We start from the raw sequence: 16298 nt of genomic DNA on the forward strand, positions 1-16298 counted from the left end.
TAGATTCTAATTATTACTACTGTCAAATATTTAACCAAGGAAATCTGAAGATCTAATTAGCTTTATTAAATGATTCACTGAATCAGACAGCGTCCTATCTAGCAAATAGAAAAGAGAGCTACAGAGAAAAGGAAAGGTTTTTAAAGGTAGAGAATGAGTGGAAAAAGGAAATTATTAGCAAAGAATACATTGTTTTAGGCAAGGTTGCCCTCCTAAGGGGAAAGAAAGGTCTATCAATGTATTTCTTATTTCTGACCAGGAAATTCCAGGTTGACTGGCTAAAGGTTATATTCCTGGGGGTTGAAGCTGCAGTTTAGTTAGTTAAAGTTTTGGTTTGCTGACATGGGGCTCTTAACATGAGTGACTCCATTTTGGGCTTGTGGTTTTCTTTTTACCACTATTTAGGATCCAGAATTGCTAGCTGTTTCTTCAAGACTGACAGTCATCTCTTTTTATTCCTTACCTTCTAAGTATTTTAAAGTCTGGGGATACTTTTGGGCAAATGTATAGAATACTTAAGACATATATTTTATTCATCTGGGTTTTAACCATAGATTTCAAAATTTCCATATATTTAAAATAACCTAGAATACAAAATTCAGGACTTGAAGGGCTTTAGTCCATTCATTCTCTCTACAACATCTCCACCAAGTGGTTGTTCAGCCTAGGTTTAAACACCTTCATACAATAAGTTTATGGTCTTTATAAACAACTCTTTTTCAAGATGGACAAATTAGTAAATTATTTCAGTGGTTACAGAAAGGCCATTTGAACTAAGGGAAGTGTTTTAGGTCTGATCAGAAGGTTATCTGTAGCCCAGAGAACATTCCACAAAACAGTGACTACAGACAAGAGGATGCAAAAAGCCATGGAGTAAGTGATAAGGGAAGGCAGAAATGGAATTTTCCCCAAAAATACTGACTAAAGAGTAACTCAAAAGAAGCCTGTCTTAAGACTAATACAAATGAAAAAGGTTTTCTTCAAATACAGTACAGGATCCTCAAAGCAAAAACTATAACTGACATTCCCCTAAATCCCACAGATAGCCTAGCACAGCACTTTGACAGATCCTTTATTTGTGGGAGAAATGTGTGGGGGCTCAAACTATGAAATTAGAAAATAGCAATATGCTGGGTACCTTCTATAATGCCGCCTTCTATAAACGGGCCTTCTTTTTTCTCCTCCTTTTCTCTATAGTTAGTATCTGAATGAAAACTCAAAGTATCTTTCTTTATTTCTTGCCCAGGGTTGTATTTCTGTATGATGATGTTTTCTGATTTTTCCATTGACAGTTCATGGTTTTTAGTATTTACTTCTGGAATATTCTAATGGAAAATGGAAAAAAAAATACCTTTAATGTAAAAACATATTGTTAAATAGTATGAGATCTGAACAAATTTTGCTGATAAAAGTAGAGTCTGTTTCAGGTCTTACCATTCAGCAATTTCTATTTGAAAGCCAAATGACTTACTAAATTTAATATGCTACTCTTTGTAACAAGACCACTTTAACCTCATTTTGTATAATTTATCATATTTAAGCAAAATTGAGACCCTTTGAGGTTTTCAAACATGCGTTCCACATTATTATGTACTCTCACACTATATGTAATAAAATAACTGCTCTTTTATTAAAAGCAAGGTAGTCATGGCAAGCAAACTGTTTTGAGTATTTGGTATTTTTATGTATCTTTAAAATAGTGAATCGATGCAACATCCTTTTATTCCCCCTGTGTATTCAGCACATGCTCCATGGAAACACTGCACTAAGCTTTTGGATACAATGATGAGCAACCTACAGACGCTAGCCTCAAAAAACAATCCAGGAGGAAGACAGGAAAAGAATAATCTAGATAAGGATAAGGAGGCACTCCAGGGAAAACAAATGGCATATACAGATGCTAAAAGCGAGCAAGATTATAGTCTTTTCATGGAACTACTCGGGATTTATTTCATCTAGAGCTTAGATTGCTGGGAGAATGGAGAGAGATGAGGCTTGAGGTAAGCTACGCCCAGGTCATTAAGGGCCAAATACAGCTTGCAAGAAGACCATGAGAAGTCACTGAAGGGTTTTAGACAAGGTAATAAACATGATCTGATTGGAAAGACCATTCTGGCTGCAGCATTAAGAATAGATTGATGTTTTCTAAACTTTATTGATAAAGACCTGCAAGGAGAAATAAATGTTCTACAACACAGTGAGCATACCAGATATCTACTCGTGATGAGATTACATTGTTTTCTATGCTACTTTATTTCATTTTTAAAGGAATGCTGGTCACAAACCACTAAACTAATTTCCGTGAACCACTAATAGGCTGCACCTAGAAGAAGTCTGAAAGATAATTAAAGGGAGACAACATGAAGCAGAGATGCTTCAGAAGAGTGTCATAGTGCCATAGTCCAGGTGATGCCAGTAGAGATGAAGAACTGAATAGATACACAAATTATTTATGAGCTAATCAATAGCACGTGATGAATGATGGCATATGAAGGAGAGTCAAGACTGATTCACAGAGTTCAGATTAGGTATGTAGGTGACTGGGGGTGTTATTTATTCAACTAGAAAACAGGAGTAGTAGCAGGTATGAATGAAAATGTCATGGGTTGTTTGAACCTGCTGAGTGAAAAGTCAGTGAGATAATGAGGTGGAGATGTCTAATGAACATCTAGATCTATGAGTCCGGAGCTTGGAAGCAGATTAGAAAACCATTGGTAGATAGATGGCAACTGAAGATGTACAACTTGATGAGACTAACTAATGAGAGTTTATTTTGAGGGAAAAAAGGGTAAAGGATAAAATGTTAATGAAATCCACAAAAGAGGCAGAAGAAGAGAAACTTGCAAAGGAAAAATGTAAAGGAGACTGACAAAAATAGTATGGTAGTTACCAGGAGCTTTGTAGTCTTGGATAAATACGGGTTCAAATCCTGCTTGCAGTACTTAGTGTGAAATCTTAGAAGAATATATTAGTTATCTATTGCTGTGTAACAAATTACCCAAACTTAGTGGTTTAAAACAGCAAACATTTATTATGCCATAGTTTCAATGAATGAGGAATTCAGGAATAACTTGTCTTGATGACTCAGGGTCTCATGAGGTTCTAGGCAAGCTGTCATTATTGGAAGCCTTAACTGGGGCTGGAGGGTCTGCTTCTAAGAAGGCTCACTCAATGGCTGGCCATTGGTGCTGGCTGTTGGGTGGGGTGCCTAAGTTCTCTTCTATGTGGCCTTTCTTCCTCCAGGACCTCTCTTCACAATGTGGCATCTCTAGCAAATAGCCTGGACCTTCCATAGGCTCAGAGAGGAAGAGTGTGTGTGCACCTAAGACAGAAACCACAGTTATCTTAAAACGTAATCTCAGAAGTGATACCACGTCACTTCTGCTGTATTCTATTAATTAGGAACAAGTCAACTAAATTCAGCTCAGACTCAAGGGGAGGGGATTACAAGAACATAATAAATGGAGTAGGAATCACTTGGGGCTGTCTTAGAGGCTGCCTACAATACTTAAAACACCGTGAGCCTATTTTCTCATCTATAACATGAAAATGTGAATATTAAGTTCAGTTATGTATATAAAGCATAAAACTCATGGTTGCTTAATTAAGGGTAGGAATAACATTATTTCCACTTTAAAGAGCAGTTTGAGAGGTAGGAAGAAAACAGATGAGTGAAATATGACAGAAGAAGAGGAGAAACGGTATTCAAGAAGGAGATAGTATCAGTGTATTAAAGGGACTGAAAAATGTCCATGGAAGTGGTGTCCATTGGATGGAGTGGGAGGGTGAAGCCAGATTGCCCTATGTTGAAGGATGAATGGGAAGGAGGGGAGTAAAGAGTATGAGTTTAGACCACTCTTTTCAGGTTTAAAGAGTATGAGTTTAAACCTGACTCTACAGGTGGAGAACAGACTTGTATTTACAGATGGACACAGGATTAAAGAAGTTTTTTGTGTACTTTGTGAAGTGGGAGAAACCTGAGCATGTTTAATTGTAAATGGGAAAATATAAACTAGTAACTCACAAAAGAAATATAACTGACAAACATAAAAAAATATGTTTAATATGAGAAAAATGCAAATTAAAACTAATAAAGTAATCAGAGAGTTTGGGTATACAGGTATTTTTATATGTGGTTGGTGGGAGTATAAACAATCTTTCTGGAAGGCAATCTCGCAATATGTGTCAAAATGATAAGTGAGCAAGCTCTTTGATCCAGCAATACTATTTCTGGAAATTTATCCTAAAGAAATAATCACAAAAGTACACAAAGATATTTGTATAAGGATGTCCTACAATAAAGGAGTGGATAAATTAATTATGGCACATCTCATTCATACGATTGGAACTGTGATATATGTCAATTTCTACTGACTTTGAAAGATATCCACTATTTAAGGTAAAACAAAAAAAGGCAGTTCCTTGAAAGGTTTAATATAGACTCAAATCCACTCCTAAGTATGTACCTCCCAAAAATTGAAAACAGAGACTCAAATAGATGGTTGAATGCCAGTGTTCAGCAGCATTATTCACAATAGCCAAAAGGTGAAAACCCAAGTGTCATTAACAGATGAATGGATAAACAAAATGTGGTATATCCATACACTGAAATATAATTCTGCTATAAAAAGGAATAAAGTTCTAATACAGGCTGTTACATGGGTGAACTCTGAAAACCTCATGCTAAGTGAAATAAGCCAGACAAAAAGGAGAACTATTATACAATTCCAGTTTCATAAAATGTATAGAATAGGCAAATTCATAGAGTCAGAAAGTAAATTAGAGGTTACCAGAAGCTGGGGAGAGGGGACGTGGGGAGTCATTGATTAATGGTTACAGTTTCGGTTTGGGATGATGACAAAGTCTTGGAAATAGTGGTGAAGACTGCACAACACTGAACTTATAATTAATTGTAATTAATGCAATTGAATTGTAATTTTAAATATCAACAGAAAGGACAGAGATGATGGATTTAGCCAAAAAAAATTTTTTTAAACAACTATTATAAATGTTCAAGGATTTAAAGGACAACATGAATGTAATAAAAAGAAAAAATATCCCCCCAAAAGAATCAAATGGAAATTCTAGAGATGATATATACACTATCTGAAATAAAAACTCACTGTATAGGCTTAACAGCAAGATTAAACATATTAGAACAAAAGATAATTGGACTTCAGGGCACAGAACAATAGAAAATCCTAATGGGAGAAGACAGAGGAAAAAAGCCTGAAAACAATGTGCAGCACCTGATAACCTGTGGGACACTACCAAGCAGTTTAAAGTGTGTGTAGTTGGTCCCATAAAAGGAGAGGAAGGGGACAGAAAAAAATCTTTGAAGAAGTAATGACCAAAAATTCACCAAATCTGATGAAAACTGAATCCACAGATTCATGAATCATTCAATAAATTCCAAGCAAAATATGCACGAAGAAAACCAAACCAAGGCAGAGATTAAAAAACACACTTATAAAGAGGGCTGTGACTATAACAACTGTAGGCTTGACAGAAGCAGCAATGGAACAGCATCTTCCAGTGAATGGAAAAAAAAACTGTCCATCTGGAATTTTATATCCAGTGAAAACACCCTTTAAAAATTGAGAAATAAACACTTTTCCAAATAAAAGCTGAGAGAATTCCTCACCAGATGTACGCACATGTGAACACTTGCGTGCGCGCGCACACACACACACACACAAATACTAAAGGAAGCTCTTCAAGCTGAAGTGATAAGATACCAGCTAGAAACCTGGATCTAGGGGCGCCTGGGTGGCACAGCGGTTAAAGCGGCTGCCTTCGGCTCAGGGCGTGGTCCTGGCGTTACGGGATCGAGCCCCACATCAGGCTCTTCTGCTATGAGCCTGCTTCTTCCTCTCCCACTCCCCCTGCTTGTGTTCCCTCTCTCGCTGGCTGTCTCTCTCTCTGTCGAATAAATAAATAAAATCTTAAAAAAAAAAAAAAAAAAAAAAAAAAAGAAACCTGGATCTACACAAATGAATAAAGAGTGCTCGAAATGGCAAATATGAGTGAATGTAAAAGACTTTCTCTAATTCTTCATTTTCTTAACCAGGTAATTAACAAAATAAAATACATAACAATATATGGTGGAGTTGATAACATATGTAAAAGTAAAGTGTATTATAAAAATAACACAAAGACCAGGAAGGAGAAAATATAGTTTTGTAAGCTTCTTACTAATCAGAGAATTTGGCATAATATTATTTGAAAGCAGACTATGATCAATTTCTCTAGAAAAGTACTTGGCAAACTATGGCCAGTGGGCCAAATCTGGCCTACTGTTTTGGGAAATACACTTTAATTGGTACACAACCATGCTCATTTATGAATGAACTTAATGCCGCTGAACTGCACACATTAAAAATAGTTTAAGTAGTAAATCTTATATTATGTATACTTTACCACAACAACAAAAAATACAAGAAACAGTTCTCAAAGAGAAAATAGAGGACTTCCTCATGTTATTACTCAACATAAAGGAATTATGAATATTCCCATTAGAAAAAGTCACAGGATGAAAAGGATACATAATGCAAACACTACTGATAAAAGATGGAGCAGCTGTATTAATACTATACACAATAGATTTCAAGACAAGAAATATTACTAGGAAAAAGACGGATATTTCATAACGATAAAAGGATTAATCAGGAAGTCACAGCAATCATAAATGTCTATACACCTAATAACAGAGCTTAAAAATGAAGTTCTGACAGAACTGAAAAAAGAAAGATAAATTCACAGTCGTAATTAAAGATTTCAATATTCTTCTCCCACTAATGGATAGAACAAGTACACAAAAAAATCAGTAGGAATAGAAAAGACTTAACAACATTATCAACCAGCCTGACCTGACATTTATAAAACATTCAACCAACCAATAACAGAATACACATTCTTTTCAAGGGCACCTGAAATATTCACCAAGATAGGGGCACCTGGGTGGCTCAGTCGTATAACTCTTTGCCTTCAGCTCAGGGTCATGATCTCAGGGTCCTGGGATGGAGTCCTGCGTCTCTCTCCTGCTCCCCGCTCAGCAAGGAGTCTGCTCCTCCCTCTGTCTCTGCCCCTCCCCGCCTTGTGTGTGCTCTCTCTCAAATAAATAAAATCTTAAAGAAAAAAAGTATTCACCAAGACAGATAATAAGCTTCGCTAAAAAACAAGTCTTTTTTAAAAGGATATTTATATTTAAAAGGATATATTTATATTTAAAAGGATTAAAGTCTTACAGAAAATGTTCTCTGACCACAACTAAATTATATTTGAAATCACTAACAGAAAAATATTTGGAAAGTTCTCAAATACTTGGAAATTAAACAACAGTTATAGGTCATACCCATATAATTTATGCCCATATCAATGGATCAAGGAAGACCTCACAAAGGAAATTTTAAAATATGAATAAGGATGAAAACACTACATATCAGAATTTGTGGGATGAAACTGTACCTGTGCTTAGAGGAAAATTTAGCTTCATATGCTAATATTAGAAAAGAAGAATGATCTAAGTTTCCATGTTAAGCAGCTAGAAAAAAGCATATCGAATCCAAAGTAAGTAGGATGAGGGAAATAATAAAGTTAACAGTAAAAGCCAATGAAATAGTAAATGAACAAACATGAGAAGGGAATCAATGAAGTCAAAACCTGGTTCTTTGAAAAGACCAATAAAACTGGAAATCTAGCTAAACTGACGAGAGAGAGAGAGAAAGAAGAAAGAGGGGGAGGAGGAGTGGGAAGAAGAGGAAAGGCAGGATAACACAAATGAAAGAGAGGACATCAATACGGATCCTAGAGAGGAATGTAATAATAAAGGTATATCACGAGCAACTCCTTGCCAACAAATCTGAAAACTCAGATGAAAAGGACAAGTTCCCTGAGAGACAAAAATTGCCAAAAATGACTGCGGTGTAAGTCTCCAAGATTCTCCCCTGGTTCCCTGATTTGCTAGGAAGGCTCACAGGACTCAGCACACAGTTGTACTAATGACTAAGATCTATTACAGCAAAAGAATACAAAGCAAACACAGCACAGGGGAAAAGGCACATCACGGTGAAGTCTGCAGAAACCCAGGTACAAATTTGCAAGGGTCCCATCCCAGTGGAGTCACACAGGACATGCTTAATTCCTGCAGCAGTGAATTGTGACAACAAATGTGAATTTTCGTCCACCAGATAAGCTCATCACTCAGTGCTCAGGGTTTTTTGGGGGCTGGTCATGCAGGCACCATCTGCCTAGCATGTGCCAGAACTCCAGACTCCTGGTAAGAAAACAGATGTTCAGAGTAAACCACAACGTCTGACTTAAGGTTTAGGCACAGTGAGCCACTCCTGGTAGTTAGGAAGCAGTGGGGAACCTTCTCCAGATCTAAATTTCCAGGTATCAGTCAAGGGCCAACTTTATAAGCAGGCCTAAGGATAGCATTCACAGGCCTCTCTGTTAACTATTTTCTTCTGCACACCAACACAAGAAGAAACAGAGAGTCTGAACTGCCCTATAAATAATTAAATACGGAATTTGTTACTGAAAATATTCCCACTTGGGAATGCCTGTGTGGCTTAGTCCGTTAGGCGTCTGCCTTCGGCTCGGGTCATGATCTCAGGGTCCTGGGATCAAGCCCCACATCAGGCCCCCTGCTTGGTGGGGAGGCTGCTTCTCCCTCTCCCGCTGCAGCTCCTCCTGCTTGTGCTCTCTCGTGCTCTCTCTCTGTCAAATAAATAAGTAAAATCTTTTAAAAAAAATTCCCACAAAGAAAAAGCCCAGATAGCTTCACTGGCAAATTCTATCTAATATTTATTAGTAAAGAAATAATACCAATTCTACACAATACTCTTTCAGGAGGAGGGAACACATTCTAACTCATCTTATGAAGTCAGTATTACTCTGATACGAAAACCGGACCAAAAGAATACAAAGAAAAAACAAACAAAACCTACAGATCAGTATTCCTAATCAATGCAAAATCCTTAACATAGCATTAGCAAATTACATCCGGCCATCTATAAAAAAGATAATACATATTCCACGAATGCAAGTTTATTTTAAATTTGTAAATCAGTTAATGTAATTCATTGGTTAATAATAACATTAACAGAATAAAGAAAAAATGATTATCTCAATAAATACAGAAAAACCATTTCACAAAATTGAATACCCATTCATGATAACAACTCAGCAAACTAGGAACAGAATGAAACTTCCTCAATCTGCTAGAAAACATACACAAAAAACCTATAGCTAACATCATATGAAATGGTAAAAGACTAAAAATTCTCCATCTGAGATGGAGGAACAAGGCAAGCAAGTCCACTGTCCCAACTTTCATTCGACCTTGTACTAGATAGGGTCTTAGCTACTGCAATAAATTGAGAAAAAAAGTAAAATTCACACAAAGCAGGAAAGAAATAAAACTTCCTCAAATTCACAGATGACATGATAATGTACACAGAAAACCCAAAAATTAGAAAAAAACCCTACCATTACCATAAATTTACAAGATAATAGGATATAAGGTCAATGTATAAATATCAAATTTTACTTCTATATACCAGCAAGAAACAATTAGAAAAATTAACTTTTAAAATACTGTTTATAATAGGATTCTAAAACATGAAATATTCAGGGATAAATTTCACAAAACATTTTAAAGACTTACAACATAATGAAAATTACAAAGCATTTTTTAGGAAGATATTAAAGAATGTCTAAATAAACGTAAAGATATACTGTGTTCATGAATTGGAGAACTCAATATTGTTAAGATGTCCATTCTTCACAAATTAATCTACAAATTTGACACAATCCAAAATCCCACAGACTTGTTTTTTTAGAAATTGACAAACTGATTCTGATCCAGAAATACAAAGGACTTAGAACAGCCAAAACAATCTTGAAAAAGAAAAAAAAAAATCAAGGACTTGCACTACCACATTTTAAGACTTCTTACAAAGCTACAGTAATAAACACTTGTATATTGTATTGACTTGTATTGTATATTGACTTGATAAGCATAAAATCAATGGAACATAATAAAGAATTCAGAAATAGATCCACACATATATTAGATCAACTAATTTCCAAAGAACGTACCAAGGTACAATGAGAGGAAAAAAACTCTTTCCAAAAACTGTGTGTGTTGGAACAACCGGAAATCCATGTCCAAAAAATGACCCTCAACCCTTATATCATACTGTGCACAAAAATTAACTGAAAATGTATGAGACTACGTGCTTATACTCATCTTTTAAAAGTTGAGACACTGAAAATATAAAGCAGAGAGAAAATCACCAGTGATGGTCTTAATTTAAGTTTTGTACCCCCCAAACGCTTGAATGTTACCTCAAACTTCTGGTCTTCCTCAAACTTCTTCTGATCACACAATTCATTGTAATGTTCTTGTAGCTTAATATGAGTTTCATTAAGTGATGATAGCTCATTTTTAATTTCATTAATTTCTCCATTAAGTTCTTCAACCTAATATAAAAAATTCAACCAAAATGAACAGTTACGTAAATGTGTCTGTATGGGGGCGCCTAGGTGGTTCAGTCAGTTGAGCATCAGACTCTTGGTTTAAGCTCAGGTCGGGATCTCAGGGTCATGTGATTGAGCCCTGTGTTAGGCTCTGCACTCACTAGGAGTCGGCTTGAGATTCGCTCCCTCTGCACCTCCCCCTGCTGGCATGCGGTCTCTTAAATAAATAAGTCTTTAAAAACATATGTTTAGTATGAAGATATTTTATTAACACAAGTTTTTGGAAATAGTAAAAAAATAAAAATGATCCCAAAGTAACTACTAATATTGAGAGCTACCATTTATTAAACTGTGCTGAACACTTAATAAATATAGTTTCATACTCATAAAAATCCCCAGTTTACAGGTGAGAAATGTGAGGCTCGCAGATGTTTAAGTAATTTCCCAAGATCACGTGGGTGTAGTCAGGCTCCAAACCCAAAGCTAAATCTAGGGCTTGTATTCTTAACTACTACATTAAATGACCTTTTGTTAGAAATGAAAAATTATTATTTTTAATCATAGCAATTCTCTAAAAGTTACGACTTCATTACTTCCTTGAAGTTTTATTTTCTTGTTGCAAATCAGACATACAGATTTTAACTCCACTCAGTGGCAAGTACTGAGCACTAAGCAGTGCAAAAGTAACGGTCACTGCAGGCTAATATTTACATCTATAAACCGGGCTTTCACTGACGATTTAAAATTTCATCATCTTTTTTTGGGGGAGCATCCTTTATGGGAACCTCAAATATAAGACAAAGTAAGTGCCACTGAGTCCCAGAGGCTAACAGATATGAACTCATCTATTACTTTCCCTTATCTCATCTATTTTTAACCTTTTAAAGATCTATCTGTGTAAGGTACTTCTCTTCCTAGGCTCAACTCTCCATGAATTTTTATACCATCCTTTTCTATCCCCCTCAAGGCCTAGTTCTAGCACTAATCTCTTCTCTGCTGCTTATTTACAATCCTTCCCGCTATACTGGCGTGTTTTCTTCGGCCTTACAAATAGAACAAGAACAAGGACAAGCCTTATAGAAAGAACAAATGTGCTCTTCTAATAGTCTTAATTCATTTTTCTCCTTGACCCAATTACTGTCCCTCTCTCCTCTTTTTAAAAAAAGATTTATTTATTTTCGAGAGAGGAGAGAGAATGTGCATGGGTTAGGAGAGGGACAACAGCAGAGAATCTTCAAGCAGACTCCCCACTGAGTGTGGGGCATGACACGGGGCTCAATCTCACAACCCATGGGATCATATGACCTGAGCCGAAACCAAGAGTTGGACACTTAATCAACTGAGCCACCAGGCATCGCTCCCACTTCTTTAAAATAAAAGTCCACACTTGGCTACTTTCAAATTCTAACTTCCCATCACTCCTTAACAACCTGACTCGTGCCCTCATTGTTCTACAGATTCCCCTCCCCCCCATATCACCTGCAAATTAGCAAAAGGATTTTTCCCAAGTTTCATACTATTTAACAGCTCAGCAGCATGACTATGTTGACTACTCGTTCTTGGAACAGCCTCTTTTCTTTGTTTTCATGGTATTACTCTTCCTTTATCCTCCTACCTTTCTCACTGTTCTTACCAGGCTCCCCCTCTCACCCTGCCCCAATACACAAAACCCTACTCTTTCTTCTTTAGCCTTCTTCTCTAGTCCTCCACTCCTTCCATACGTAATTGTAACTATACCTTCAAATTTCATCTTTATGCTAATAAAACTTAAATCTGTATCTCATCTCCCAACTTCTCTCCTAAGAGCAGATTCACATTTCCAAATGCATGGTATGCATTTCAGGCTGGATGTCCTGCAGGCACTATACATTCAACAACTTCCAAATTAAACTCATTTTCATCTGCCAAATCTGCTTCTCCCTTCACATTTCTTATGTCAGATATGAACAGTTATGTAAAATGTCAGTTATGTAAAAATGATAATGACATTATCATTCTACTAGTAATACTACTCTCAGAGTCATGTTTGACTCCTTTCCTCTTCCAATACTTGTTTTATATAAAATATCACTAACTCTCCCAATTCTACTTTTAAATGTTTTTTTTTGCATCTATTCCTCTTATCTGTTCTATTACCCTAATTCACACCCTCATGGGTTCAAGGTTAGATTATTTACAGTATTCTTCTTGCTGATCTCTCTCCATAAAGCCATCCTCCATATTGCTCCAAGAGTTATTCTTCTAAAACCTAGATCTATGTCACTTCTCTGCTTTAATAGTCTCAGTGGCTTTCCATTACTTATAACATTCAACTTCCTTAGTAAGGAGCCTTTTGGAAGATGATCTCAACCTATTTTTCAATGTCACATTCCACATATCATATGCTTTATTCAAATCAGACTGCTCACACCCTTGAAAATGCAGCTTCATGCTTCCATGATTTTTCCCATTCTTTATTAAATGGAATGCCAATAAGATGAAAAGAGAAATGCAGGAAATGGGCACATACGGTGTGGTGAAATCTTATTTATCTTTCGAGGCCAAACTAGTGCCATCTTTTCTCTAAAACTTTCTCCAACCTAGCTAACTGATTTCTTTTGTTCTTTCACAGTAATTTGTTACCACCACTAAAACCACTCCATGCTATTGTGGCCAATTTCATAGTTATCTGTCCATTTGAGTGTGAGCTCTTCATTGATCTTTGTATTTTAGGCATCTCTGAAAATCCAGTACCCAGAATAGTGCCTAACACGCAGTAGATGCTCAACAAATGGTGCGAACGGAATTCCTTTTGTGACCTGCCCTTTCCTCTAAATAATTTCTGAACATCCTCATTACTGTCTTTTTGTCTATATATACCCATTAGCTATATAACTAGTCAAATGAAAACAGATACACGTAACACTTTTCTTTGTAATATTTCAATGAATTTTAACTATACTGTCTAAAAATATTCACAAAATTTTGTTTGTACAGTATCTCTTTCACGGTTTGCTTTTCGGGAAAATAGCAGTTTGTATGATTCCATCTTATTTTTGTCTGTATCTTTTTAAGTTTTTAAAAACCCATTTCGATCCAATCTCAGTAGCAATACTTTCACTGTTCTTCACTTTCCAAGAATGGTGAAAAACTTTACATAGAGATAGAAATACAATTAAAGAGATCTGGCCTCCCATTCAAGAAAACTCTTACATAGAACCATAGTAGCTTTTTCCTTTTTTCTTTTATTAGATTATTTACTTATTAGAGAGAGAGAGAACATGCACGAGAGAGAGAGAGAGAGCGAGCGAGCATGCGTGCGCCCATGCACTAACAGGAGGGAGGGGGAGAGGGAGAGGGAGAGAGAGAAGCAGACTCCCCATTGAGCAGGGAACTGATGCAGGGCTCGATCCCAGGGCCCTGGGATCATGATCTGAGCTGAAGGCAGATGCTGAGCCACCCAGGCGCCCTCAGCTTTTTCTTACTTAACTATGTTCTGTTTAGTACTAAATCATATAGAAGTGAAATGACTGTAGAAGCTGAAAAATCCTAAGACAAAACCAATTTCATACAAATTTATAGACTGAGGCCTCACCAGTGAAACTGAATGCTTACTTTTCTTAATTCAGTTGACTTTTCCTTGTGGGAGGAGCATGGTTAGCTTAATTAGTATAACACTCCAAAATATAATCTTTCTTTCCCAAAATATAGTTTTGATAAACTCATAGTGACTTTCTACTGTGTTAATTCTTTTAGAAAAATTGAAAGGAAATAAAATACATATTAAAATAGAATAATCAATTTTTGGGTCCACCAATCTTTAAAGTGAACCTTTATATTTTACGACTTTATACCATTTCATACTTTTATTATCTACTTTATTAAAATGAAAATTTAGTGTAAAATAAATGGATGTGGGTTAAGGAAATAGCTGCATTTATAACATATCAACTCTTTATGTTAAAATGTTAATATTACAGAAGTCATGTTCTAAACATGGCTTTAATACATCTCAACAAAACTGCTGAGGAAAGCTAAATAGATCAGCTAATAATAGTACCTATATAATTATTTTAATCATTTACTAAAATACTATGCAATTCTTTTATGAAAAGGTAAATTAATTTTTCTTTGTCACATATGGGAAGTCATTCAAATTATAGGTATATATCAATATTTATATTAATATAAATATACACACACATATATGTGTGATTTTTCATGCAAGAAAGCATTACAGGCAATTTTATTAAATTTAGCTTTTCAACAGCATTTACTTCTTGGAAATACAAGTCAAGAAGAATATGTGTCTGACTTTATTCCTATTCCTATATTATTTTTGCAATATTTTCTTAGCATTTAATAGTTATTTTAAATGTCTACAACTACTTAAAATATTTTAATATTTTACTATTTAATAAACCTACATGCTTTTTCCAAGTTCCCAGTGCTTTCTCATGCTCATTTCGAAGATTAAGGAACTTTTCTTCATTTTCTTTTACCTTCTCCCTTTGCAGCTCATTATCTCTTTCAAGGGTCTGCAATAAAATTAATTATCCAAAAAATAATCAATACCACATTAATGAATTTTGATGTGTTTTATGTTGCTTGGACCTTTGCTTCTAACATGCTGAAAGTGCCATACAGATCAGTGATAATGTGCTATCTCAACAATAATTTTCATAAATTAACAGAAAGGTGCTTATAGTTTAGTTAACAGGAAATAGGGGGAGGTTATGAAAAAGAAATGGCTATAAAAGGGTATAAAAACATTGCCATTATTCAGTTTCACTGCATAAGTTTTAATGTACTGAAAAAGTAATATAAAGTACAGCACTGAAAAATCTGAACTGTAGCATAATCCAGCCTAACTCTACTACAAAATTTTAACTACCTCAGAACATTTTTTCCGTATCCGTTTATTTTAGAAATTAACTGGCTAAAAAACCCTTAAATACAATTTTAATTTTTAATTTCAGATTAATACTTTTTTTGTAGAGCTTGGATATTTACCATATCAATTTATTACTTCATAAATTAACATAATATAATCACCACTTCACCACCCTCTCCCCCAAAAAACCTTTAAGAGTAAAAATACTGTTTTCTAAGACAAGGGTTTTAAAGCTATTAAATTATTGTCACCAATATTATTAGGTTTCTTCAATGTCTGCTGATAATCCAAGTAAACTTCCTTAAAAAGATAAACAGTTAAGAACTCTACCCACATGTCTAATATATCTGGAATTTTTAAGTTCATTTGTTCTATCATTACGAAAGCTATTTACATTCAGGGTAAACATTTCAAGCCACACAAAGGACAGAGAAAGAAAGGTCATGTGTCCCTCTATCAACTCTCTAGTTCTCCGCCGCCAGAGGTAACCACTCTAGCAGTTTCTTGTATAGCCTTCCAGAAATTGTCTCTAAGCATATAAGTACACATATCTTTTTAAATAATGAAGAGACCATACCATACATACCGTGTTCTTCTGTAATCTTTCTTCTCTTAAAAAAAAAAAAATGAGTATTTCTTGTTTACTTTCCAAACCATTAAGTACAGATCTATCTCATTGTAAAGGCTTCACAGTATTCCATCTATTTAAAGAGTTCTCAATTATATCTACAATACCAATATACAATGACAAGTAATAATGTAAAACTATGGAAATATCTAATAAAAAGCATTTTACAGTTTTAACATTAAAATTCTCCTCTAGCACATAAAGAACATTATTGTACTTTGATAGCCTGCAATGAATACCTATTTTGACTGCTTTTACTTCAAGATAATGTAAATATTTTTACAGAAGTCATGTTCTTCTTAATTTATAGGC

The 16298-nt window shown here is 35.2% G+C and overlaps 1 protein-coding gene across 1 annotated transcript in view; it reads right to left on the reverse strand.

Annotated features, from left to right (window-relative positions):
- CCDC73 (coiled-coil domain containing 73) overlaps window positions 1-16298 on the reverse strand; it is a 116227-nt gene that overhangs the window by 7642 nt on the left and 92287 nt on the right. The window contains exons 13-15 of the mRNA XM_026511883.4: window positions 14892-15002; window positions 10354-10488; window positions 1139-1325 (exon numbers count right to left, since the gene is read on the reverse strand). Coding sequence (XP_026367668.3) covers window positions 1139-1325; window positions 10354-10488; window positions 14892-15002 — 433 coding nt within the window. The remainder of the gene's footprint in view (window positions 1-1138; window positions 1326-10353; window positions 10489-14891; window positions 15003-16298) is intronic.

This window comes from Ursus arctos, unplaced genomic scaffold, assembly GCF_023065955.2.
Source record: "Ursus arctos isolate Adak ecotype North America unplaced genomic scaffold, UrsArc2.0 scaffold_23, whole genome shotgun sequence".
Taxonomy (NCBI): domain Eukaryota; kingdom Metazoa; phylum Chordata; class Mammalia; order Carnivora; family Ursidae; genus Ursus; species Ursus arctos.